Source organism: Argentina silus (assembly GCF_951799395.1).
Source record: "Argentina silus genome assembly, chromosome: 13".
NCBI lineage: Eukaryota > Metazoa > Chordata > Actinopteri > Argentiniformes > Argentinidae > Argentina > Argentina silus.
Genome location: NC_139667.1, coordinates 15,520,846 through 15,545,845, shown reverse-complemented (window position 1 = coordinate 15,545,845; position 25,000 = coordinate 15,520,846). Strand labels below are relative to the sequence as shown.

At 47.7% G+C, this 25,000-nt stretch overlaps 1 protein-coding gene across 1 annotated transcript in view; it reads left to right on the top strand.

The window, feature by feature from the left end:
- Nucleotides 1–21,220, top strand: part of cdin1 (CDAN1 interacting nuclease 1) — a 62,721-nt gene extending 41,501 nt beyond the window's left edge. Inside the window, exon 12 of the mRNA XM_083683858.1 lies at nt 21,001–21,220. Within this exon, the coding sequence (XP_083539984.1) occupies nt 21,001–21,136 (136 nt within the window). The 3' untranslated portion in view covers nt 21,137–21,220. The remainder of the gene's footprint in view (nt 1–21,000) is intronic.
- Nucleotides 21,221–25,000: the final 3,780 nt, after the last annotated feature.

Sequence of the window (25,000 nt, the reverse complement as noted above, 5' to 3'; positions counted from 1 at the left end):
TAAACAGCTTAATTGTGGGCTAAGAGTCCAGAGGAGGGGAAAGGGAGTCATGGGATGATCCTTCTATTGTACATGTCGGTGCTAAGGAGAGCACTGGACCATGAGGCCCACGCCCGCCTGTCACAGGAAATGAAAGAGGAGGAAACAAAACACACACGGATCTGTAGCCCCCGCACCACCACCACCACCACCACCACCACCACCACCACGGCCATGGCGTCCTTCACAGCTAAAATATGCCCAATTGAACTGAAACAATCTGGCCTTTTGTTCTTCTATCAACCAACACGGCCGTGACGTTTTGGTTTGAAGGAATTGCATTCGGCGTAAAGGGGAGAGGGATTTTTTTTTTTTTTTTTTTTTTCCTCTTCCCTCTCCCTCTCTCTGGTTCAGATGGAGCAGAGGAGGAATGCATATTTTAGTTCTGGTTGTGCTAGCTTCATGACATGGCAAGTGTTTAACAGCTTTTTGGGGGAAGGATTACTTTTCCCCCGGTTTTGTTCTGATTTGTATTGATCTTTCTGTCGAGGTATTCAATACATACTGAGTATCTTTATCCTCTCTGAAAAGGAGAGCTGAAATGGAAACTATAGTCAGTGAGCCCCTTTTCACTTCTACACTTGCATCCGATTTCAGTCCTTTCGCCGAGGCCGGCGTTCAGCTCCTCTCATGCCAGTCCGTGATTTTTAAACCGGGTTTTAATGAAGAAGTTAAACAGCGAGTTGATCCTTCAGTTTCTGTCGGCTTATTCATCCAACGAGGTTCGGTTTTGGACGCAAGGACTGAATTTTTCATTTTTTTTCATTTAGATTTTTTTTATATCAAACGCGTGTTAAGGAAAAAATAATATGTGCAGTACACATTGAATAAGTGAATGAGAGAAAATAGATGCTCTTGTGGTTCCTTCCGTGTATTTAAATAGCATCTCTGGGTCTCGTAGATAGCGTGGCACTCACGGTCCTCCCAGGCACATCACTCACAGTGCGCTGGTGATAAGTGCTTCCTCATAGATTACCCAGACTGCTTCCTTTTTTTTCTTTCTTTTTTTTTCTTTTTTTTTTTAAAGTCCACTCTTCCCTCGCTCAACCTTGTCCTTTTCCTGCCCAGGTTCACATTCCCTCGCATTTTCACAGTTACCCTATTCTTTCACTCGGCATCGACAGTGGAGGCTGGTGGAAGTAGATAATCGGAAGACAGGCTCATTGTAATCCATGGAATGGAATGAGGAATGGTATCAAGCACATATTACAATGAGCCCGTCCTCCGATGTCTACCTCCGCCAGCCTCCCCTGCTCGGCGACAGCCAGTTATGCAGCGTTGCTGTCTTGTGGTTGGAACGGTAGTCTAGACGGAGGCCTCTTTAGACAGTGGTAACCTGGAACAAGTTTGCCTCTAGGACTAAGCAGAATGATGTTGTAGCACTATGTCTCCCCTCAAACACACACACACACACACACACACACATAACCGGGTGATGTTTTCCTAGCTCTCTGTTATGTTACAGTGTGACCTCTGTGTGTACTGACCTCGGTGGGTCGCAGATGAAGGTCCTGCGTTGATTTGTACCTGAAAAGAGCCTTTGAGACCCCAACCTGAGGCGAGGTTCACCAAAATGTTGTGTTTTTCTTAACGGACCCCTTAGCTGCCCTAAGGTCTTCCTGAATAAATCACAATTAGCGAGCAACCTTGTTATGAAGCCGCACAGAGTAAATAACATGACGGTTATAAACAAAGTTCCTACATCAATAAATATGTCACCAAATACCAATCGCTCCACATTTCCACCCTAATGAACAATGGCAGGAGAAGAAATATATTTAAGATTTCTTTAATCATTTTGAAAGTAAAGTTAGATTTAATCTTGTTGTCTCTCCGGCTCAGTGCCCTTTCTCCAAAATAATGACTTTCCAGAATAGTTTCGAAGAAGTATTTTAGCAGATAAAGACATTATCGTACTGTTCAAAGCAAGCAGTGATTGCTTTAATATCTGCACATTTTGTTTATATTTTTTTTATAATATTTTATGTTTTTCTGTTTGTTTTCCATCTGAAGACATGAAAAATATATTTTAAAGTACAGTTTTTATTGTTTTGCTTTCTTAATCTGTAGCATTTTATATATTATCCGCATCAGAATCATCCTCTAATAATGTTTATACAATATTTTGGAAACGTATAAGATTTATCTCTGATCTGTCTGTACAGTAGCCTTCACTTAGTTTGATGGATGTACCATACGGCAATATGTTCCAAAAAACACTAAAAGATATACGCACATATCTTTAAATGACTTTTTTTGACATTATTTCACGACAATCATATTAACGGTGGCTGTCAGACAGAGAGGAAAAAGATACATCCATGTAATACATTTAGGTATTTTCTCACTGGCCTGGCATTTGCTGAAGAGATTCCCTGAGAGACTTCCTCTCCCCCAACCTCCATCCCTGCTCCAAGGGCTCTCCGGTCCTCCCCGTCTCTGGTTTGAGTTTCACGTCTCTCTGCGGTCTGATTGCCTGATAGCTTAAACATCTCTGCCCTCGTAGTGGTTGGTGGGAGTGTGTAATCAAAGACACATGAGGAAGCCTGTGTCCGAGCCCTGACCTTCTGATTTCACTCATCAATTCTGAGGGCTAATGTACGAGATCTATCAGGTGAACAGATTCGGCTCTCCAAGCCGTCGCACATATATAAACGATTAGAGAGGCATTCGGCCGCTAATCTAAACCCTCTCATGATAAATTGTGGCCTGGTCCCAGAAGTCCTTGACTGCTAATACAGTCCAGTATCGGTCTGTTTTGTTGGTGTGTGTGTGTGTGTCTGTGTCTGTGTGTGCATGTGCGTGCTTGCACGTACCATGAACAAGGCCCACAGTGCAGACCTTTGTGTCGCAGGCTTGAAAGGGTTAACGGCTATACTATGATCCACATTCCAGCTCTGTCCGCCGTCGATGTAATGTTTCATCGGAGGCGGGAGGTTGAAACGAACGATACCCCCATCCTCTCCTCTGGACTGATGCGAGATAACAGGGGCGGACATTTTTTGAACAAGTGAAACATAAACTCTGCCCGAGTTTTGGGCTTTGAGCCGCCCCCTTTGAATGGCGGGTGCGGAGACGTCAAAGAAATCCATTTCTCATTTTGAGGGATATCTCTTTCAGATGGCGCGTACATGCCGTGAATCTTCCCCCCCATGTTAAACCCAGCGTCTGTCTCTTCAATGATGGCTGCATGTTTTAAGTTGACCAGTCTTATTTTTTATTATGGGTGTCTGTGTGTCACAGAGGTTAGGAATGAGTGGGGCAGAATGGAGTTGTCTGGTGAAAGGCCTCTGATAGAATGTGCCACTTCAATTTGAGCGCAGCTGCGCCTAAGCCAAGGCTGGCTCACTGTCCAGCCCGACGCTTCGCATTCTCTTCTCCTCTGACTGGAATGAATGTGAAAACTATTAACTTCAGACAGAGTTTGGCTCTGTCCATTTCTGATCCAGCCCCCCCCCCCCCATGTCAAGTCTTGACTTGTGTGCTTTGTCTTTAGCTGTTGTTATGCCAGAGCTCCATTTGCAGATGCTGTATTTCTCTGACTTTCTCTTTCACTGACTACGTTCTTTCTTCGAGGTCGATGAAAAAGCCCATAACAGAAATCACTTGTTACGAAGAGAGACCACAGGTCACAGATGACGACACGGCCGTACGAGACAATATTATGATTACATTTTTACTGTCCCTCACTGTTAACTTGAATCGTATTTGAGAACTCTGTTTCTTGATTGTATTGGCAATGGAAAGGCCGGTCCACTACACCTCACCTAATTTGGCGATGAGGGGGTTTAGCAGCTTGGGGAACTCTATCCCCTGAGTTGCTGACAGTCCACAGCCCCCCCCCCCCCCCCCGAGTCCTCACTAAGGAGGGAGTCGCGGTCAGAGCAAAGACTACCGGCTCTGTTTTGAGTAATCGTTGTGGTTTGAATTAGAAAGGGGATAAATTCTCTGAATAATGATCGCAAAACATTTTGCTTCAGCTGCCCGGGTGAAACTAAACACGTTCGCTTAAAACCTTAAACCACTCTCTTTTTTTTTTCTTCTCCTGCCGCTTTGTTTTTGTATTGTAGCGCTGAGTTCATGGGAAACTTGCTCCGGGGTTACCTGCGCCCTTGCATAGTGATGGAAAAAAATTGTCATGACCACGAGAATGTTTTTGCAGTTAGTTGAAATATTGCTAACCTTGTCAAATGTCATTTGGAATGAGAAAGCAAACATATTTTAATCAGGGTTTTAGAAGCGGGGCTTTTTAAACCGTTGACTCCGGCAGAAAGGGGTCAGCTAATTGCAACGTTTGATGTCATGTTTGGTCTCTCTCCCCATTTTGATGCCACTGGATGGAAAGTTATACTCCCTCTCTCTCTCTCTCTCTCTCACTCACACACACACACAAACACACTCAGAGGCAAATGAAAAACTACTGAAAGGTCTTAACATGCTCAGCGCTGTAATCTTCCCAAAGTGTTTGCTGCTCTTTCCTGTCGGCCCTCCTCTCAACTTCAACCTCCAACCCCACCCTGCATGGATCACTACTACTAAGGCCACTCCACACAGCTCTGACAGGCCTGGGGGGGACCTGGGCTGGAGGATGTAGGTCTGGACTGGGAGAGGGGGGGGGGGGGGGGGGGGGGTGGTGTCCCTCAGGGCTCAGTCCTCGATCCGTCTCACATGCTGCTCACCACCATGTGATCGTGCATCTCCCTGCTCTGCACCAAAACGACACACACAAAAGCACTCCCAGCAAGCCTTCCAACGGGCTTGGCCTCTAAATACGTAGGTCCTCGTATCTCTTTGGCTCTCATAATTACTGTTTTAACAGCGCAAGAGGAGGGGGAATATACATTGTAAATTGTGTTTGACAACGTGGGTTTAGTGGTTTTGTCGTGGCTTGTCTCTAGTTATTACTCAGACTTCCTCCCGCCACAGATAAGGCCCTGCTGGTGAACATACCAAGGTGAGCGTTGTAGGAGCACGGTTCTTATCGCTCCCATTGATTTAGGGCAAGCACCCTGTGACAGAGGTCATTGTGCAGTAAAGCTATCCATCATCCAGGTTTGATTTCTGCTCAGGTCTGTCTCCAGCTTGTCTACACGTAGGCGGTTGTGCTCACAGGGGAGGGAGGGAGGGGGGAGGGAGGGTGGTGCAATGCGGAGGGTATGGAGGAAGCCTTATGGCGTAACGCAAACTGTCTGTTTTGAGATGTTAAGAAGTTGAGCAGTTAACGGGTCTGTGATTATCGGTTGACTTATGTATTTTAGATTAGACGTTTTAAAAGTGATTTGAACCTGAGAAAGTAGTGTTTGTTTTGTTGGATTTACTAAGTGCAAGACTGCGTCCGCAAGTTATTTATCTCACTCATAATATGTAGCTTGTCAGATTTAGCCAAATGTTGCCATAATCTTTGGAACCTTACAAAAGCTACATATAATGTGTCTTCTCTCGTATTTGACATAATGAAAGATTTCCCTCCCAGTTTATTTTTCCAATGCAGGCATACAGTTTGAGATTTTCTTCAGGTATTTCAACCACTCAGATTTTCCTACTATTTAAATGCAAATGATGATTTGGGTACCCATGGTAAATAATCTTATTCATAAACACAGTAGATCACTATTTTCTCTTAGCAGGGATATTTTTTTCAGTAGTCTGAAGATGGGTATTTATTGCTGTTGATGTCGTTTATGGCCAGACTTGTAACTTTTGGCTTAAATGTTGTATTTATACTGGCTTGGATTTGAGGAAATCATACTTTCAAATATGCTATGATTCATAATATTGATTTGTCTTGTGGGTTATTTATTGCACTTTTTCCACAACTTCGGCAGAAGTTTTAAAGCCGTCAAAGATTCTCCTGGAGAGACTGTGTTTTTATATTACTTTTTGAGCCTGTAAAAAAGCCTGGATGTTTGAAATGAGTGTTTTTGGAGAATAGCACTCCAGGAGAGGGTAATGGCCCTGTTGGTTTTGTTGAAACGACTGTGTAGCCAACATGGTGGTGGTGGTGCTTCTACTCACTCTCTCACCCCTTCAGAAGATGGCTTAAGTAATTACACTTCAGTCTATAATCAAAAGCGTGTCAGGTAGTTGGAGTACCCTGGGTTTATACGGTGGATTTCTGTTAAATACAAGGGCAGCTTAAAACATTTTTATGGTACTCTCTTCACATTATATTTAGTTCTGAAGCCCCCTCTAAAATATGTCACATCCCATTACACAAATTTGGATATGCTAAATTAGCGAGGGTGCTTATGCTGAATACGTTATAGAGACCTCTTTTTTCCCAAGTTTTGCTGTGGGTTTGCTTGTTGGGGGGAAATGTAGGTCTCGGGGAAGTTGTCTTGAATTTTCTCCCTTCGGAAGATGATGTGTTTTTGCAATTCAAATATTTGCTCATTCTCCTCTCCAATGCAAAGTCCCTTTGAAGCGTGGAAGTTCTATCAGAGCCAATGACAGTATGAGTGTGCAGCGTGACAGTGTGAGAGGCAGCATTGCACTATTTCTAACCGCATATTTAAATGGCGAGGAAATCCAAAGTCTAAAATGCATGCAAATGACTGCATGTTGTGCATGCTGATATATTTTATGATTTGATGGCTTGCATATTCAGGTGGTGTACGGTACGTGCAGAGCTTAAACAACATTAATCAGACTTATACTTAATGTGCTCGCTGTGTCCTTGATCTCGCTCTAAACAAACATTTCGCAAGGGGGGGGGCCTGCAATTTGGCGGATTTACTTTTGATGAAAGGGTTGGTTAATGTTTTTATGGCCTGCTTTAAGTGGAGAGACACACTTATGGCCTAAGGCTGTACGTTGAATGGAGAGGAAAAACAAAAACTCTGAGTACTTTTGACTTTTTAATCAAATTATCCTCAGATTCACATGTGACATAAGTCACACCTGACCTATTCGTGCGAGATCCATCACCACCAACGATACCAAGGTTCCTTTAGTTTGTAGGACATCTTCTACGGTCTTAAAGCACGATGACATAGTCACAGGTGCTGTGAGTGTGCTCTGTCTTTACTGTGCTGTGTGGAAGGTTCTAGAAAGCAAAGATGGCTGTCTTCAGTTCTTCATCGCCTGTTCTTTGCCACATACAAAATCCAAGGCACATACCAAACCCCAAAATGAGCCACCGCCACCACCTCCTCCTCCTCCTCCTTAACATACAGAAAATATAAAATAATTAATCGAATTGTCATCTCGACGAGCAGCCCTTGCACTCCCGCACCCTATAATTCCAACCTTGCTCTCCCCCTTCCCCTCTCCTCGCTCTCCTCTCTCCCTTTTTTCTAAACAGCAATTAATCTCATTTTTAGTCCAATTTCCACCCCACTCCTGGAGTCAGAGCGAGTCCCCTGTTTTGTTCTTATTTGGCTTGGTTCCTCTGCATAGTCATTAAGGGCCCAATTAATGTCACCCTTTAGCTGAAGAGTGCTCATTTTTATTGGGGAGCTGACAGTCGCCGCCATGAGTGGCGCAGTGTAATATGCATTAATTGCCCTGTAACACTGGTAATTACCAGTTCTTCAAGCCTCTCAGTAAACTGTCATGCCCAGACACGACTGCTTTGAAATGGATTACTCATTAGAGCGACCTGCCCTGTTTTCCAATTGGGGCCTCGCTGGGTTGGCATAAAATAAAAAAAAATGTGGTGCTTGAACAAATAGTTGCCAAGAGCAATTTCCTATTACAACTTCCCAGCGAGGGTGATAGTGACGGCCTTTCTCTTTTATTTATTTATTTTGTCTTTTTTTCCTCTTTTTTTCCCTTTTTTTTTTGTTGTTGCCGGATGCCGTTTCAGCCGTCACGTCGGAGGTGAAGGGTCAGAAGTGAAGACACAGATCTTAAAGAAGCGGTTGGCCGGTTTCCCAGGGCGACTCCTAATACGGACGCTGGCGTCGGTGGTTTCACCGTTAGGTGTGGAATCTGGGTTGAGGCCTCATGTATGTGTATGTGTTTTACCTTGACTGTCTTTGTCACCCTTTCATTAACTGACCCTTCCAAAACAGCATAGACAAGGCCGTTGGAAGCGTCCCTGTTTTGGTTTGCTTCAGGGTATTATTCTACCGCGGCTCTCTCTATACACATCGGATCACGGTAGTGTTGATGTTACGATTTCTTGTTCAAATAACGAGGTTGGCCTTAACTCAGAGCTGTGTGTGTTCTACAGATAGTGTTGTTTCTCAACATTATTATTATTATTTTTTTTATTGTTTGTGAAACATGCCCCCAACGTGACAGACAATGCATTGATAGCGAATGCAAATAAATGATTTTAAACCAGCGTGGAGAGAAAACAGGAGAGGAGGATGGAGTGGCTGTTGAGGTTGTTCTGTGATAAGATACTGTGTTGAGGGAGGGACCCAATCAAACAGTGCCAAGCCCAACACACATCCTCCACAGAGAAAGGTGTTGGCCTGTTTAGTCATGCTAGAGACAATATTTAGATTTGGCCAGAGCCTGGGGAAACGCCGTGTGCACTGGGCGGGTTTCTCTCTTGTCCTCCTGTTCTTTTCTCTTTTTTTCCAAAGCACCTTTTTGTCATTACTCATTTACCTCAGCATAGAAAAGAACACAATGTGAAGACCAAGAGAAAAGCCTCCCCTCCCCTCTACACACACACACACACACACATACACACACACACACACACACACACACACACACACACACACACACACACACTTCTTTTGTTTTATCTCCCTTATAGCACCTGCTCCAGGCAATCTGCTCCCACTCGTCTTAAATGAATTTTGTCACGGCCCTTCAGATTCTCACCTAGCAATGTGCTAATGAAAGGAGATGGTACAATTTGAACTGACCAGGTAGCAGCCAGCAGTGCACAGCTGAGCAGGGTGCAGGACACACACACACACACACACACACACACACACACACACACCGCAGCCAAACAGACGAGAGGCCCACCGTCCTATCGCTGATATACTCATTACGCTTCTCATTAATACCCTCAGCCCCTCTGTGTGAGAGTGTGAGAGAGTGTGTGTGTGTGAGTGTGTGTGTGTGTGTGTTTGTGTGCGTGCGTGCGCGTGTGTGTGCACGCGTGTGCATGTGCGTGCATGCGTGTGTTTGCGCTTATCTGTTTGTGTTGGTCGAGCATTTATCGAATTGTTTATGACAGGTCTAATTGGGCTAATTGAAGACATTAAGATTACCTGTCAGCTGTGTGTATCCAAACTCCCCATCCGTCTGACAACTTGTGACAAGTGAGGGACCCCGTAGCATCCATCATGATGGCGCCTTCCCAAGCCCTAATAGGGACAATAGGGGGCGGCTCTAATTTGATGTGGACAGCCTTCACCACGCGTGGCGGTCTGTGTGTGTGTTTGTGTGTCTGTGTGTGTGTGTGTGTGGGGGGGGGTGGGTGTGTGTGGCTCTGTGTGTGGCTCTGGGCTAGGCTGGGCTAATGGAGTCCCCTTTGGCACCCTGACAGACCGATGAGGCAATTTGAAGGGAAAAGTGAAAGGGGTTTCAGCGTTTTCAAGTGTTTAGGGACATGAGAGAGAAGGTGCTCGGGGCAGTGGCCTTAACAGAGTGAGAGACAGGGTGGAGGAGGAAGAGAGAGGGGTGTGTGTGTGTGTGTGTGTGTGTGTGTGTGTGTGTGTGTAATGGCTGACCTTCCATACTAGGAGATACAAAGAGTGTGTGCATTAGCAGAACTCCCATAGAGACCATTACATCAGTGATGAGCACAGGAGACAGGTTTGGCTCAGCAGAATGACCATCTATCGTAGCTACACGTGAGGTTAAACACATTTCGGTGACACTTTACATTAAGGTCACATTTGTAAAGGGTTTATAATTATATTAAATGAGTCAATAAATCACTTATAACCAGTTTATTCTTCAATTATAAACCATTTACAAACAGTTATAACTCATTAGTTTAGATTGTTCGATATTCACTTGGTGCTTCCCAAATAGGGGGCTTGCAATCAGGAGCCAGTTATTAATACTTTATAAATGCACTTATAAATGCCTCAAAAACTAACCCTGATGTGAAATCATGCCAAATTATTTGCAATGGTTGCGCAGTTGGTGAAGTTATTTCCTGCACTGTGTGGATGATTCAGCTGGCACCAAACCGATTCACCACATCTTTACATACAGTATAATGTGAAGATCTCCCAAAGTACAGTACAGCTGTCACCATGTGTTTTGAACCATGGCCCTGCAAATACAATTTCCCAACTGTGCAACCACTATGCAACAATTGCAAATAATGTTACATTATTTCACATCAGGCAAGCACCAACTAAATATCGACCAATCTAAACGAATGACTTATAACTTGTACATTTATTTGTAAATGGTTTATAATTGAATAATATACTGGTTATAAGTGATATATTAACTCATTTAGAAAATCATTTATAAACCCAGAACAACTCTTAATGTAATGTGTTACCCACATGTCATTGTCACTGTCTGACCACTGCAGGTTGGAATAGAAGGCGTCATCCCCCATGATGGCATCTGTGTGTTGGGTGGTCCTTATCCACTGTTTGTTGGGGTTTCTCCCAGTGGTCTCCTTGGTTGAGACGGTCTTAGGCCACATTGGGACTGATGAAGGCCTCTCCTGATCGATATGCAACAAGCGGGGTTCGGGTTGCCAGATCTTTGCGTTTATTTTCTTAATACATTGATTGATTGATTGTCATCATCAGAGGAGACGGTTCGAGGTGCGCGTATGTGAAAACCCGGGTTTCCAGGTCCTGGCCAGAGGTCTGCCCTGTCCTTTTAAGGCTTAGAGCATGTGTTGCTGCATATCTCTACCCGTCGTCTCCCCCCTCTCTCCCCCCCCCCCCCCCCCCCCCCCTCCCCTTTCCTCTGGGAACATTGTGTGAGGCTTTGCGATGTCACCGCTGCGACAGATCAACGTTGTCAGCCCGGGAGATCCCTCTGTTTGTTTTCTCTTCTCCAGAAAAGGGGGTTAAACTGTCAGGTTGACAACTCGCTAGACTCTCAGACCCTCCACTCCTCCTCCCCTCCATCCCTCTCTCTCTCTCTCTCTCTCCCTCTCTCTCTCTCTTGTCCCTCCATCCCCCCCCCCCCCCCCCCCCCCCCGTCCACCTTCATCCCCAAACGAGTGCAAATCAATAGCAGATTGCCCGAGGACCACTGTTTGGCATGGGCTTGACCCCTGGATGTCCCCCCCTCTCTGCTTCTTTCATTACATGTAGCCCAGTATTTAACTTCCAGCCTGATCCCTCGCCTAATTAGTTTCGCTGGGTCCACGTTGCCGGAGCCTCTCTCTCTCTCTCTCTGAAAGGACACACAGGGCTGGGAATAATAAAAGGCCAAATCCCAGCGCACACACACACACACACACTCAGTGAAACCCCTGGAGTGGCTAGAGCAGGGATCTTTGTTTTGTTTTCTTAGCAAATTTTTTAAAACGACAATGAAATTTGATTTGCACCCAAGATCATCAGAGAAAACACTGGCGGTATCCCATGTAGTCCATCGCTAATGGAGCGCTGTGGTTGGCCTCTCTCTCTCTCTCTCTCTCTTTCTCTCCCTCTCTCTCACTAGTGTCTCTCTCTCTCCCCCTCTCTCTCTCTCTCTCACTACTCTTCCATTCTGGGAGGTCTGGTCTCCTCAGGACTCTCCTACTGGTTCCCTGGCGGTCAGCTACGGTCACGGTCGTGGTCATGGTCCTGTCTCAAAGTGGACATAAACACATAAACATACGACATATATATCTACGTTTACCTGAACTTTCCACTATTTTAAGTCTTTTTAGAAATACTTGGTATCGTGTTCTGAAAATGGACTCATTCAAGGTAAATAATTGATTTGGCTAAGTCACCGAAATCAGAGTACTATCCATGGCTTGTCGTGTGCGTGTGTATGTGTGTGTGTCCATGCGCGCGTGTGTGTGTCTCTCTGCGTGTGCGTGTGTGTGCGCGCGTGTGTGTGTTTATGTGTGTGCGCCACCCACATGTCCAGGTGCCGCCACCGCGCCGGCCGGTCGACCGCTGACAAGCCCCAACGACACGGAGGCCCCCCTGACCAGAGCTCTCCCCCCGCCCCCCGGGGGCTAAAATTACCCCCCAGGAATGTAAACAAACTGCCGACTAAGCAGACCGCTTTTCTGTGGACATTCGGGCTCTGTTCGTCCGTCTCCAAATACACTCCCCAACCTGGGTTCACCATGGGAATCAGAGAGGACGCCCGGCGCGGAACGTAGCGTAGCATAGCATGAAGCACACGCTTCAGTACAGCCACTCTCCGTTCAAGCAGCCAGACCACGTTTCAGCTCTTAACTGTCACTCGTTGGATAGATGATATCTGCTCTACGTCTGTCTTAATGGTCAAAAAGAATTTCTCCTCTTTCTCTCTCTCTCTCTCTCTCTCTCTTTCTTTCTCTTTCTCGTTTTAGCAGTCAGATCGGTCAGCTCTCGCACCGATTCATTACGTGCACGGAGGAGCTGTAAGCAATAGGCTCTGGGAGGAGAAGTTCAGAAGGCCGGGCGCTGACATGTTGATTTAGTGGTGGTAACGCGACTGTGCACTTCCAAAGGTGCTGACTTGGAGGAAAGCCAGAGCCTGTTTTCTCCCAGGGAGCCTTCAGAGGCCGGCCTCTTATTTTTGGGCTGCCTTCTCAGAGACGCTGAGGCCTGCCTGAAGGCCCCTGACAACAAACATTCACACCTCCCTCTATGTCCTGCTATTGATTCAGCCTTCGTCAAGGAAACGGGGGGGAATTGAATATGTGTCACGCTTACCTTGATCCCCCTTTGACAAGAAGGCTTAGACGCTTGTATTGTGCATATTGTTTTGCAGGTTAGGAAATGAAAACCTCCAAGGCAAACTGAAGGAGTGACGAGGTGGATGGATGGATGGATGGATGGATGGATGGATGGATGGATGGATGGATCTGTTCCATATGTGTGAGTTCCCAGATTGTGGTATCACCCTCAGCAGCATGGGGTCAGGTCAAGCCCACTGAGACCTGGCCTAGACCATGGAGGCTGTGTGTGGGGGTGTGTGTGTGTGTGTTTGTTTGTGTGTGTGTGGGGGGGTGTGTGGGTGTGGGGGGGGGTGTGTGGGTGCGCGTGTGTGTGGGTGCGCGTGTGTGCACATGCGGTGGATGTTTATCTCAACAGATTAGTGATGTGGAACACACACACACACACACACACACACACACACACACACACTCAACCACACACACACACACACTCCAACTCTGTTGGACACATCAGTGTGGAGGCGCCCAGCCAGCCCCAGCAGGGCCAGATTGGGTTACAGTCCAAACTGTTGTTGATTAGGGCCGTGGCTGGAGAAGGGGCTCATCCCAAATTGAAAACACATTAGGCAGAAGGGTTAAGGGCAGGATTAGGGCCAGGGTCTAGCAGCCCAGACGGAGCGGACACAAAATGGACGCCCTCCGCCTGCTTTTTGGCTGAGTTTCCCCAGAGACGGGGTGGTAATTGTCGTCGGGGGCTGCTGGGAGTTCACAATAACAGGTTAAAGGAGCGTGTATCCCCCTGACACTGTTGTCCTCTCTGTCTGCAGCGCCCCCCCCCCCCCCCCCCCAGCCCGCCCTCGTCACCACGGGGACACTTCCTGTCTCGGCGCAGGGCTTAGAGACAGGGGGATTCCTCAAAGGCTTCTGGGGGGACTGGATACATCTACAAATTAGCACCCGGGCCAGTGTTTGGCTTTGGAGCCTAATAGGCCTTGTCTGAACACACAAAAACATACCAGCCCCTGACTCGCTGCTTCCTATTTCACCGTACAGCCGTTTTAAGGCATCGCTCTCCCCTTACGTATTGATACCTGATATGATTCAATACTGTTGTGTGGATGGATAGATAATCTTCACACACACAAGCACGCACGCACACACACACACACACACACACACACACACACACATAGTTGCAGTATTAAGCTTGTCCAGAGTTACATGCATGGAGATAATTTATGGTAAAATGAGGTCCCGTAATAAAATGTAATCTGAAAGCATCATCTCCTAATGAAACCCCACTCAGCGAGCCCTAATGGAAAGGGTTGGTCCATTTGGTTGATGTAGAGAGCCATTCAGGCTGATGGGGAACAGATCTCAGGGAAAGATCAGGTGAACTCTGGGTCACCTGATACTTGATCCGGACAGGGACAAGGAGAGAGAGGGAGGGAGAGAGAGACGGAGACAGAGAGAGAAAGAGAGAGAGTGGGAGGTAGAAATAAAGAGAGAGCCTGCAACATGGATGGATGGATGGATGGATGGATAGATAGATAGAAAGAGAGAGAGAGAGAGATTCTTGCGCAGCCTTAGCCGACAGAGGCCTGTTTTGTGTTGTAGCTGTATACGTCTGCCCCCATCAGCACCGGGGTGCTCTGCGGTGGCTCTTTATGAGAACAAAATGCTAGGTTGTTGTATGACACGGTGTCTTTAAGGCCACTTCCCACTGCTTGGAACACAAAACAGACAGGGCCGGGGCCAGAACCTGAACCTGTTTGGTTTTGCTCCACATCCAAAACAGCCCTGTGTGTGTCAGAGCGCGTCAGACCGTGACGCCGCAGATCTGAGCAGGGAGTGGGACCAGGACCGCCCCGACACACACACACACACTCATACGCATACACACACACACACACACTCATACACATACACACACACACACACACACACACACACACTGGTCCTCTTGACTCTATATTAGGTGAGGTCCATGCTGAGTTAGTGGTCTCAGTAAGACCTCCTCTTCCTAGGGCTGACCATGTTTGGTAAGCATGGTACCACACATGCTGTGTCTAACACACACCAAATGCTTGGAAACACAGCGACATGTGTTAGTATGGTTTTCCACTGTGCTGTGGATTCCTCCCTTCCAGTGAAGTAAGTGCCTATTGGGGCTCTCATCATCATCATCATCACCATCACCATCCCCATCACTATCATCATCACCATCGCCATCATTATCATCATCATCACCTATCTGCACCTCTCCACCAGTTAGCAATTAGCAGTCTAAATCAGTCTCGCCATCTTCCTAGTTATTACCCCAGTCAACTAGACCAGGCCAGACTGTTATCACCCCCCCCCCCTCTCTCTCTCTATCTCTCCCCCCCTCCTCCCTCCCTCCCTCCCTCTCCTCCGTAGAGGTCATAGAGGTGATGGATACTCCGGAGCAGGGTAATGAGCTTTAGCAAGTTGGTACCATTAAAAGGACAGGTGGAGCAGAGACCAGCCTCTTGTATGAACCAGGTTATCAATGCAGCTGGAGGACAGGGGGGTGGGAGGGTCACGGAGGATTCTAGCACCACGGTACGGTAGGTGTCAGAAGAGGGCTCATTTGAGAGGGCTGATGGGAGGGGGCGGGGGGGGGGGGGCGGGCGGGGGGGGGTTGTGGTGTGGTACAGGGTGAGATCCTATGACAGCAGCTTGTGGCTGGTTTAAGGGGTAGAGATAGAGAGAGTGTGATAGGGTTTCTGTGTGTGTGTGTGTGTGTGTGTATGTGTGTGTGTGTGTGGGAGGGAGGTCTATGGACAGGCTATAGGAGAGAGAGATAGGGCTGGTAGGTCTATAGACAGGCTATAGGAGAGAGAGATAGGGCTGGTAGGTCTATAGACAGGCTATAGGAGAGAGAGATAGGGCTGGTAGGTCTATAGACAGGCTATAGGAGAGAGAGATAGGGCAGGTAGGTCTATAGACAGGCTATAGGAGAGAGAGATAGGGCTGGTAGGTCTATAGACAGGCTATAGGAGAGAGAGATAGGGCTGGTAGGTCTATAGACAGGCTATAGGGGGCGGTAGGCATGCCTAGGAGGATGATAGGGGTTTATAAGGAGGAGATAGAAGTTGCCTCTAACCATCGACACAGGATCAGATGTTCTTTCACCCACTCATGGTTAAGGTTGGGACTGGGGGGTAGGGTAATCTGACCCAAGATCTGTGGTTAGGGTCAATTTGACCTCGGGGGTGGTAGAAAGTGTGGTGGATAATGCGGCAGGGTCAACCATGTGTTTTGGTTTGTTACTATTTGTTACTAAGGCCTGAACTTTGCCTTGACCAATGAGACGCGAGGTCATAGGGCACAGGACAGGTCCCGGCCCCCCGGGGGGGGGGTCACAGAGGTTCCCATGGTTTCCGGATAAAACCCCCATAATCCCTCTTTAATCTGCTCGTATCGGCATATTGCACCGGTCGGCGTAAATTACCTCGTAACACACGCACGCACGCACGCACGCACGCACACACACACACTCCCTCCTACAGCCACACGGAGGAAGAGGAACCACGTCCGTGTCACGTCCCATTTCCAAAGCCCATCGACAGGAGGGGAGAGCAAAGGCATAAAAACGTCGGGGAGAATTACACCTGTCAGAAGATGGTTTATTCTTTATCGCCGCCTTAATGACGGCGCTTGTGTAAGTTTGGGAGGCTCATTTGGCTGCCGATCGTTGGTTATGGCCGCCTTATATTTGTGTTTTACATACCTGAGCGGAATTGAGTGTGTTCCACCGCAGTTAAAAAGCAGGATGAGGAGGTGGAGGAGGTGGTGGAGGAGGAGGATGGGCGCTGGTATGCTGATTCTGTGATGTTCATAACGAGGTGGCTGACTGTTCTGTTCACCCCCGTGTTATTTATGAACAGTCGGGACAGGACATAGCCGATGTGTGGGGCTTATTTACCGCCTGGCTAGAGGCCACCCTTGAGGCCAGAATCAGCCTTTTAATATCCTGTTGTTGGGTGGTGCAACACACACACATGCAACACACACACACACGCAATACACACACACACACAGGCACACACACACACAGGCACACACATATCCTGTTTGTTTGTGGTGTGGAGGGGGCTTTATTATCAGTGCTGCCGTTATCATTGGTTGGCTGACGTAGGCCCCAACACCGGCCCATTGAAATATGCAGTCTGGATGTACAGACAGAGACTGCAGGGCCATATCGCCTGGCTCGCAGGCCTTGAGTCTGCCCCCCCCCCCCCACCCTACCCCCGCCCCCACCCCCACCACCACCCCCCTCAAGCCATCCGCCACCCAGTTCAAGCCCTATAAATAAACACCTATTAATCAGACGCCCACAGCAAGGACTGACCACGGCTGTGACGGCAAGGACCTGGCCATCTTTGCTCTCTCTCTCACACACACACACACACACACACACAGACACACACACACAGACACTGACACACACACTTGCTCTCTCCATTCCTCCTCTCTTTCTCTCTTTCTCTCTCCATTCCTCCTCTCTTTCTCTCTTTCTCTCTTTCTCTCGTCCATTCCTCTTGTCTTAGACACTCTCTTCCCTGAAAGAGGTGAAGCAGGATCCAGACCTGTATTTCAGAAGAGAGAAAGAGAGAAAGAGAGAAAGAGAGAGAGAGAGAGAGAGAGAGAGAAAAGAACAGGATCCCTCTGACTTAGCTAATGTTTGGCAGCGCTTTACCAAGTTTACCTTGTGACCTGATGTATGGATGCCTGAACAAAGCCGTCTTTGTAGAGAGACCTGAGACACGGAGTTCACCGCCAAGTCGAGGCTTATGCTATCTGAATCATAGCAGCGGGGACCGCTTGTTGAAATGGTTTGGATAGTATGTAAAATGAGGTGAAAGCAGGGTAAAGTCTGGGGTAATTTTGTCCCGACTTCATTGATAATTCATACATCAAATAATGTAGTTTGGCAGAAATGTGTTTTTTCTTTTTAACCTCCCCCAGTTTTACCAAAGCACCCTCTAACTGTTTTTGACACATCAAAATAACCTTGATCTGTGTTGTTATTGTAATGTTAAAATGTGGGCCTTGTTTTCTGACATCCAGGGACTGCGCTGACTAGCTACAGTACGTACAGTACTGGATGTGTTTTTCTGGAACTTTCCACTGAACTATTATGGAGACACTCTGAAGGGTTACAATACTTAATTCCATTACAACATGATTATTGTGTGTGTGTGTGTGTGTGTGTGCGTGTGTGTGTGTGTGTGTGTGAACGAGCACATGCATTTGTGTGTATGTGTATGTGTGTGCGGAGGCGGCAGCACTAATAGTACTCTCTCTACACCTCCGTTTGAGTTTTTTTGTTCCTGAGTGCCTCGCTCTCATTAAGTCGCCGTTTTAAGCAGCATGGCACCTGCTTCAACAGACAACGCCACCCGCTCGTTAGCGCTAACGACCGAGTGCCTGGCAGCCACTATCCCCGCCCAGACTCGTCAAGCGGCCTCCTTTGCCGAAATTAGCTACATTTCACAAACAATTTCACAAAGTCGTCGCGGCGTGAGGTGTTTATTGCAAGATGGCTGTCTCTCCCTGAGCGCTGGATAATACACACACACACCCACTAGGTTAAGGCCAGCCAGCCCACATAATAATACACAATTACCAACTGAGACTCTCATCCCATTGTCACTCACGACTTAAGACACCTTTTTAGGAGGAAGCAGAGACCTATTCGGCGGAAGACTTTTGTGCTTTTGTTCGAGCCCTTCAGCTCTGTGATTTTACCTCAAGGTCCCTCCGGTATTGGCTTTGTATTAATTCCGGAGCGGGATTCAAAGCCCATTTGTTTTCTTTACGGTACGGAGAGGCCTGGGTGACACCGCTCCCCTGTGTTTAGAATGTTGCTTGTTTCCATTTGTGCCTGGCCTCCCTCTGACAACCCAGGGCCGTGATGTATCACACTCCGCCGCCTTATCTGTTGATGTACAGTTTTAACCTTTTCAGAAGGTTGCCTCTCTCTCGCTATTCCAGCCAGTCGTCGTCCCGCCCCCCCCTCCCCCCCCCCCCCTCCGTGCCTCCCCTCCTCCCTCACCTCCGCCCCTAGAAAGCGGGGGGAATACATTCAACGGTACAGTATGGCGGCCGAATGAAAGAGGAGCGTAACCCCTTTTCCAAAGTCATCTTATGTAAATGTTTAGGTTTTGTTTCCATAACATTTCCATAAAAAGAGTTTGCGCGGCCGCGTGCAATGGTGGGGTTGGAGAGTCTGGGGGGGGGGGAGGCGGGGTGTGGGGGTGGGGGGTGGGGGGGTCGTGAGCCCCGTGCAGAAAGGCTGGGCTGTGCGTCTGACTTTGTGGTGAACTTGCAGTGTGCATCTGTGGGCTTTCTCCGGGGCTGTTAGCTTTGGCCCGTTGGCTCACAGATACAGCACCGTAAATCACACCCTGTAAAACAGGGAATGCAGGAGGGGGTGCAGCAGGAGCATGTACTGCTTTAAAGGCCTGGTGCGGGGAGGGGAGGGGTGTGTGTTCGGTGTGTGTGTCTGTGTGCGTGTGTGTGCAGGAGGTGATGTCATGACACCTGACTTGTCAAATGCCTTGTCACAGTTCAAAGGTCAACCAGCCCATTATTTATAATCCAGGTATAGAGTCACCATGAACATCATTTATCGTTTCTTTTATGATTTTGTGTATTTTGTTGTGTTAGCGTCATTATTCCTGATCGGAGTGTGATGGATTGTGGTTCAGGTTTTTATGAACTCTTGCCCCTGGGCTTAACTTCCTGGTTCTCTCTGTAACTGCTTTGGGGTAGCTTCCTGTCCGGGGTCTTCAGAGACCCCTAGAACACACACACACACACACACACACACACACAAACACACACACACACACGTTTACAGTCTGTGGCGAGGATGGTGTGTCGGGTTCTTGAACCAGACGATGTTGACGTTCTCGTCCCTGGTCTGTTTTTGTGTGTGTGAGAGGGCTGCTGCTGCTGCTGCTGCTCCCCCCACTCAAAGTTCAACTGTGACATGACTTTATGCATGGCAGCTAAAGTTCAAAAGAATAGGTATGATCTGTACTACGTGGAGGGGGCCGCTGGTGGACCTTTTGGCTGTGTAATAAATAGCATGAACGATGATTGAGCACATGTCAGGAGAAGCAGTGAAATAACTTGAGGACGCCCCAGAAAAAAAATACCTCACTTTTAATTGCTTCTTTCGCCTTTTCAGAGGGGCTCCAGATATATGATGGCTCCAATAAAACACAAAAGCTCCAAAGAGGGAAGAGAGAGAGAAAGAAGAAGAAAAAAAACACCTTACATTTGAATATTGTCTGAACTTGACTTTTCACAGCAGCTTGGCGAGTCACCATTATTTATAGTGCTTTGGAACTGCTGTACGAGCCACGGCAAAGTGGATGGGGCCTTGAGAGAGAGAGAGTGTGTGTGTGTGTCTGTGTGTGTGTCTGTGTGCGCGTCTGTCTGTGTGTGTGTGTGTGTGTGTGTCTGTGTGTCTGTGTGCACGTCTGTCTGTCTGTGTGTGTGTGTGTGTGTGTGTGTGTGTGTGTGCGTCTCTGTGTGTGTGTGTGCGTGTGCGTGTGCATCTGCATCTGCGTGCACGAGAGAGAGAGAGAGAGCGCGAGAGAAACAGCTGGACACTGCTGGAGTAGAAAACCAGGCCAGCCCCGCCAGATGCAGAGTCTCAGTGAGGACGTATAGCCTTTCGCCTGAACTCTCGGTGCTGAACTGCAAGGCTTCCGATGAGAGGTTTCTGGGGCCAGGCCTTTGTTGTTTCTCTGATTATTGTTATTTCAGTGCCATTGTAAGGTGATCCGGTGTGTATATCACTGTGTCAGTACGATGTTATCGCACCGGGCGGCTTTCTGTTTGATTCAGCACAAGTTTCCTGGATGGGGATCAAAGCAGTACACCTCAAGCGAGCTTTATCTTTCTGTATATCTCAATCAATCTCTCTCCCCTCTCCCTGTCTCCCTTCCCTCGCCCGCTCTCTCACTCTCTAATTCACTGTCTCTCCAACTGTCGTTCTCTCTTCCCCGACTCCGGCGTCAAGAGCCATCAGCGTCCGGCGATTGGATATGAACGCATCCGAGAGCCGCTTTTAGTATCTTTTCATCGTGACGCTTGTTGTTGTTGTTGTTATCGATGAGTACCGGATTGATGTGTCAGCGTTTCTGTTTGTTTACGGTTGTTGTTGTTGTTGTTGTCGTCTTGTGTGTCTCCTGTAGGTTCGGGCCGGGCCTGGTGATCTACTGGCACGGTTTCATAGGAGAGCTGGACTCTCAGAGGGACAGAGGCATCCTGCTCAAAGAGTGCTTCCCCTCGGACATCGTCACACTCTGCCACGGGATGGGCCAGGACTGACTCACTGACTCACTCACTCACTGACTGACTGACTGGTTGGCTGGCTGACTGGCTGGTTAACTGACTGACTGACTGACGCGCTGAACTGGGCAAAGGGGAAGGTGGGAGGGAGAGGGTTGAGGGGGTGAGGGAGGGAGGGAGGGAGGGAGGGGGGGAGAGTGGGTGAGGGAGGGAGGGAGGGAGGGGGGCAGTAAGGAAGGGTAACACAGAGCAGAGCAAGGGTGGATACGTGGATCCGGAAGCAATTTAGCTTTCCTGCAGTGCGAGACTACTGGCAAACATCTGCCCTGAACTCCAGATGAACCCCCTGTGTGTGTGTGTGTGTGTCTCTCTCTCTAACTCTCTCAGGCTCATACCTTAGTGTGAAAACAAGGCAGGGAGCCTCTCCTGGGCTGGTGCCTGGGCCTGGGCCTGGGCCTGGTGCTGGTCAGCCTGTCGCCTGGCTGTCCCCCCTCCCCAGGGGTGGGGGTCGTGCAAAGGGGGCAGGGAGAGGACAGCCAGGGCCTGAGCCAGGGGCAGAGCCAGGGGCAGGCCAGGGCAGGGGCAGGGCCAGGGCAGGGGCAGGACATGGCCCTTCCTTATCACACTCTGGACCCCTGGCACTCGTCACTCGTCCCCCCTCCTCCACCCACTCCCCCCACCCCCCCTCCCCGCTCTGTAGGCAGATAAGAGAGGTGAGGTTGGAGGGTGAGGGGGGGTAAGGGGGGGTGGCCCCCTTCAGTACGTCACTCACTGCCCTCTCAGTCACTCCACAGGGGGCAAATGCCTCACCTCTGATTGGGTTTGGACTGACCTCTGACCTCTCGCTCTCTCTCTGACTCTCTGGCTGTTCCTGAGGATGTTCTGTTATCATCTGAATGTTATTATATGTTACCTTGATATGAGGAACATTATCGGGCAGATTTTTATTTTTTTTTGTAATATGTGTATAGATTTGTCTTCATAGATAATTGTTTGTGTTCATTTTGAGTTAAACTCGCGATTTGTGTCTCTGTATGTTCTGAATTATCTTAATTGCTAATTGTTTGTGATTGAGAGCACTTGCTACTGTACTTTGTGATCATTAAAGAATCATTTCCATGTAAAAAATGTTGTCATTTGTCCAGTTACAGTATATAAACAGAGCAAACAGCAAACATTGATGTTACGTGTTTTATACCAGTCCTCATTCCGTTCCATGCATTGCAATGAGCCTGGCACCCGATTTCTCCCTTCACCAGCCTCCACTGCTCTCTACTGCAGGTACATTTAGACACCTGGTTTCCATGGAGATGGCAGGTGAGGTGAGGCTCCAGTGGTCATTATCTGTAGCACATCTTTACAGCCTGACCTGCTTTTATGAGCAGGTTCTAATGGAAGAAACACAGCCGAGCATAAAGTTGAATGATGTTTTTAGAGGGATATATACACTGGCAATAGGGGGTCCCTCTCTTATGAACAAAAGAAAAGAAAAATGGTGGGGGGGGATTTCCACCACATTAGAAAAGTGTTTGCAGAGGTTGAGGAGTTGAGTCCAGTCTCTCTCTCTCTCTCTCTGTCTCTCTCTCTGTCTCTCTCACATAATCATCTCCAGACCTGACCTGTTCTTCAGCCTCACCTTACTCTCTAATACTGGGGACTCAGTACAGCAGCCTTACAGGGGTTACAGGAGAGTATGTGTGTGTGTGTGTGTGTGTGTGTGTGTGTGTGTGTGTTGTGAGAGAGAGAGAGGGGGGGGGTTAAATACCAGTAAAGTGTTGCATGATTTGTTACCCTTAAACCTCTAACCTTTAGCCGGCTCCCATTTAGGCCTTGATCCCGCCATGAGGAGGCCGGGGGGTCGTGGCTGGGTCGCAGGGCGGCCACGGCTTCCTCAGTCAGGGCCCCTGCTCCGAGTGGTACAAAACAACTGTCCCCATGTGTCTAGTTAAACACAGGCCTATTGCCGGGCCGTGGAATGCTTAGACATCACTTTACGGCCCCTCTCGGACTCAAAAACAAGGGTTTTTTAACAGGGGAGGGAAAATTCAGCGACAAAATAAAGAAAAAAAACGGTAAACAGCAGATTCAGTTCCTCTCAGGTTTCAAGCCTTCCTGCCATTGTTTTCCAAGATGGCTGTCGCACAAAAGAGGAGCCCGGGGTCAACCCCTATAAATTAGTTTCTGCACACAATGCAAACCAAATACGGCTTTTTTTTTTTTTTTTAAACCCACTTCAAAGGCTTGGGGTTGACATTATCGTCAGCTGTGAAGGTTTCCATGATGCGAGTGCAGATTTAGAAAAAAAGGATGGGGGAAAAAAGTTTCCATCAGATGATTTTGAAAGTTGACGTCTTTATTTTGTGTTTTCCTTGCCTTGGTTTCGTCTGCTGTCTCTTTTTAGAGTCATTGTTCTTGTCACAACAATGGGCCACTCAAACAGTTTTCCAAATAAGGATGGTCTGGAGTGGCTGCTTCCTGGGGCCATGCAAGACTCCCTGTGCTCTCTGGTTCTCTGGTAATGTGATCCTGGGTTGAGATACTGTAGTCTGGAGCAACTCACCACATGGCTCCATCCACTACACTCTTAGGAAGAAAAGAAAAAGATTATTCGGCTGTCCTAGAAGGACCCATTGAAGAAACCTTGTTGGTTCTAGACTTTTCTATTTGTAGGCTTTGTTGAGGGGTTAGAATACTTTGACTTTAATCTGGATCTACAGAGATGAAGAATGAGGATTGACAGTAACATCACAGCATCTCCATGTCAAGTGTAGTTAGATTAAAATCTATCTAAAAAACACAAACCACAATTTTATGTAGTATTCAATCCAATGCTTTATTGACAAAGCATTGAAGAAAAACATCATTGTTCATTACAGTGTAGGGCATACACATGTTATTAAAGGGGCAATCTGGGATTGGTACATCCATTTTTTTACTTTTAAATTAATAATATAAACCTATTGATTCTTGAAAAATATAACTTGTACAGTAAATGCCTCATGAGCTTAGCTCAACTGTTTCAGCCCATCAGAACCCAAATTGTAAGCTTGTTTAATGTAATGTAACACTGCTTCAAAACTCATGGATGGTTGGTCCTTGTATCCATAGCTCTGTCTATGAAATTGAGAGTGGTCACATTTCTCCAGCCCCATCCCTCGCTGTTTACCAAAGAAGTTGGCGGGGAGACCGCTTTGTTGTTGTTTGAAACCCAGATTTAAACGTTCAAATATCAATTCCAAGCATTACCACGTGTATTGAGAATCCCATTTGTCAGATGAGTGTTGGACCGCACAGCAGGCCAAACCTGTTGAGTTCTGGCCCGGAGGCCATTGGAAGTCCACTATTCACTCCAACAGGCGTCTTGGCCTAATCTCCACTCCATTCCGCTGTTTTATCCCGCTTCAGCCAAGCTGCCAGACAGACTGCTGAGACAAGAACTAAAGAGTAAGAAAGAGAGAGGGAGAGATAGAGAAGAGAGTAGGTTCCATCCCTCCAGCAGACCGGCAGACTACCAAACGGACCTCCACGAGGTCCTGTGTTATTTATGGTGAGGGAGCCCTGGCCGGTACTTGCCCCAGGCAGACTGCTGCTCTTGGAGAGGAGCCTGTCTGCCTCACAGCCTCCCCCTCACCAGGGCCCGAACACATCTCACAGTGGAAATATCTAAAAAGGTCCAGTGGAAGAGTTAAGAGCGGCCGTGCCAGGCCAGATTAAAAGCATGTTTTTGAGATGGGTTTGAGTAACAGCGAGGGGGAAACACTAGGGTTTCTACGAGGAGATGATATGGAAGATGATATGTTAAGCGTTTTTTTTCTTTTATCTTTTTTTTCGGGGGGGGGGGGGGGGGGGGGGTTACAGCCACACTAATCACAGTTTATTACTCAAAGAACAACAATGACTCAT